Source organism: Trichinella spiralis (assembly GCF_000181795.1).
Source record: "Trichinella spiralis strain ISS 195 chromosome Unknown Scfld4715, whole genome shotgun sequence".
Lineage (NCBI taxonomy): Eukaryota > Metazoa > Nematoda > Enoplea > Trichinellida > Trichinellidae > Trichinella > Trichinella spiralis.
This window is the reverse complement of record NW_003531654.1, coordinates 1-2,633: the sequence shown is the minus strand read 5'-3', so window position 1 is coordinate 2,633 and position 2,633 is coordinate 1. Positions and strand designations below refer to the sequence as shown.

Genomic DNA, 2,633 nt, shown 5'->3' with positions numbered 1-2,633 from the left:
AGGGGGCAAAAAGAGGTTGGCCAATTTTTTTGAAAAAATTTTTTTTTTTTCAAAAAATCCCCCCCCTTGGCCGCGGGGGGAGTAAATACCACACCCCGAATATAAAACCTTTTGTTTTGGGGGGCTTTTGGGGTTGGGAGGAAAACCGGGGAAAAAAAGAGGCCGGATATTGGGATTTGGGCCTTTGCCCCTTTAATCCCCGGTGTGTTTTTTTTTAAAATTCCAAAGTTCAATTTCAATTTTAGGCAAAAATAAAAAAAAAGCTAAGAATAAATCCCTTCCCCAATGTTTTGTTTTTTGTTTGACTTTAACTAAAAAATAAAAACGGGGCAAAGGGAAAAACTGAAAATAATTTATAACAGCAAAAGAGCCAAATTATATAATCATGCGATGCGACTACTGCTGCTATCAGAAAACATAAAACTCATTGAATTGTTCCACTTTGTTCAAAAATGAATTTAAAAGGAAATAAAAATGAATAATCACACTTACTAGATGGACAACTGTTCTGGAAACGTTCTGAATATGGTGAAGTAGAATTTGAGGATGCAAATGCGCTTTGTTGTTGTTGTTGCTGCTGTAGACCGTTCGTCAATGCGGCATCGGAAGGAATACCACTCCAGAAGGAAGACAAGCTCATGTAATCCGGCTCTTTTGTCTCCAGAAGCTGCTCTTCCACTTCCACTGCTTTTGCTTGTTGTTGTTGTTGTTCAACGTTTGCTGTCCTCTGATCGAACGACTGTCGACTGGTGGTGCTTGTTTCGGACGACGCATATGGAATAGGAGAAGTAATGTTCATTACATAAGATCTAGAATATTCGTGCGTGTTCCTGGTGTCGGACTTGCGCAGCCAAATATCTTCATAAAATGACATGTACGCACTAGCTGAAACAGAAGAACAGAAAATAAATTCGGCTAATCAACGAAAATCGATTATAATTGAATTCAAATTTCAAACATTCCACACAACATGTAGTAAGCACGTCAAGCATGCATGCAGAAATCTTTCCCACTGAAACACACTACTGCCACTACTACTACTACAATTCTACATTTGCACTGAAATAAAATCAACAGTGGAGTGAAGCCCATTTTTCTACATATAATTATTTGTCAGTCATTGCTTTATGTTAAATAAAATAATGTCGTCATGGGCTGCGTATCGATTGAAATAAAAATTACATTGATCATATTATAACTAGGAAAATAAGATGAAAATCACATGAGCTCATAAAGTAAAACATACCACAATGATGAACAAAATAAAGTTAAAGTATAAAAAAACAAATCAAGCATCAGAAAAAACATAAATCGACAACAACTTTCGCTTCTAACAGCTAAACAGCTGCACAACCAAAGCACTACAACTCAAAAATTGCAAGCTTATTTCAAAAAAACTAAACTAAAACAACAATAACACATGAGAAGAAGGACAGAAAAGAAATGCATGGCAGACACAAGGTTTGAAGAATTTCGTTTGAGATGAAAAGTAGAGTCGAGCAAAGCTCGCTGTCCTTCTTCCCCTATGGCGCAACAACAGCTGCCAATAGCCAATCTCCCGCAGACAAATGACACCAACAATAAATGACCACGTTTCCGTTTAAAATTCAAAAACACGTCTACACATAATCGCGCAAATGATTAATCTGAAAATATTTTCTAAAAATTCCTAATCTCAATCAATGCCACAGTACCAGTAGCATTGGAATCAAATTACCTGAATTTCAAGAGAAAGCAATAATACCGTAATATAATATACCAATGTATAAAGTTAGTTTTTTTTGATTAAACAATTACTGAAAAGCAAACAATACAGACTAAAACATCAGACCAAATATTTAAAAAAATTATCATACGTGCTTGTTCGTTGGTTCGCGAGACAGTGATAAAACGAGCGCCCAGTTCGTCGGCTAGTCGACTGCCTTCGACGATGAAGCTGTTGGTCTGTTGATCAGAGAAGAAGTCGACCACTTCTCCGACGGCAACCAGCATCAACGGAATCGAATGAGGCAATCGCTGACTCAGGCACCTGGAGTAAAAGAAATAAGCAATTTAAAATATACATATATGCAAATAAATAAATAGAAATAATTGCTTTTTCTCTATTCCAATAACAACTAGCTTACAGCAAATGGGCAAGTGAAACACGTCGCTTGGCCGAATAGACGAGCACGTAACCGTCTAAAAATTGCCTACGCAACGTTGCTTTAAGGGCTTGATGATACCAGCCGATTGGGGGGGGGGGGGAAACAAACCCCCCCCCACTTTTTTTTGGAAAAAAACGCTTTCAACCCGTACCCTGACAGCGCCGGGCTTTCGGGCCCAGAGGGAACCTGAGCCCGGAACCGTTTCAAACACAACGACCACAACGACCGTGGAAAAATGAAACAGTCGGCTTGGCTGCGAGTTGGCGCCTCCCAGACGACAAACAGTTGTGCGAATACAACAACGGATTCAACACCGTAACTGGGATCGTAATTTGTCGCCGGCACATCATGCAGAACAAAAAAAGTTTGGCCATTTCTTCTGCCCGCCTGGTGATCTCGTCGACAAGTTTGAAAGCGGTCGAAACCACGACCGGGGATACTGCTCCCCCAGCGACGCAAACAACGAACTTCAAAGGCGGTACATCT

At 39.7% G+C, this 2,633-nt stretch overlaps 1 protein-coding gene across 1 annotated transcript; it reads right to left on the bottom strand.

Moving 5' to 3' along the window:
- Window positions 1-492: 492 nt before the first annotated feature.
- On the bottom strand, window positions 493-2,497 carry Tsp_13987 (putative Rho GTPase-activating protein 5; the record flags this gene model as incomplete). The annotated part of the gene is made up of 4 exons (XM_003367169.1): window positions 2,431-2,497; window positions 2,127-2,181; window positions 1,857-2,029; window positions 493-885 (listed from the first exon to the last, which is right to left on the bottom strand). Coding segments are annotated over exons 1-4 (688 nt in total), but the record flags the coding sequence as incomplete, so codon positions are not given.
- Between the last annotated feature and the right edge of the window lie 136 nt (window positions 2,498-2,633).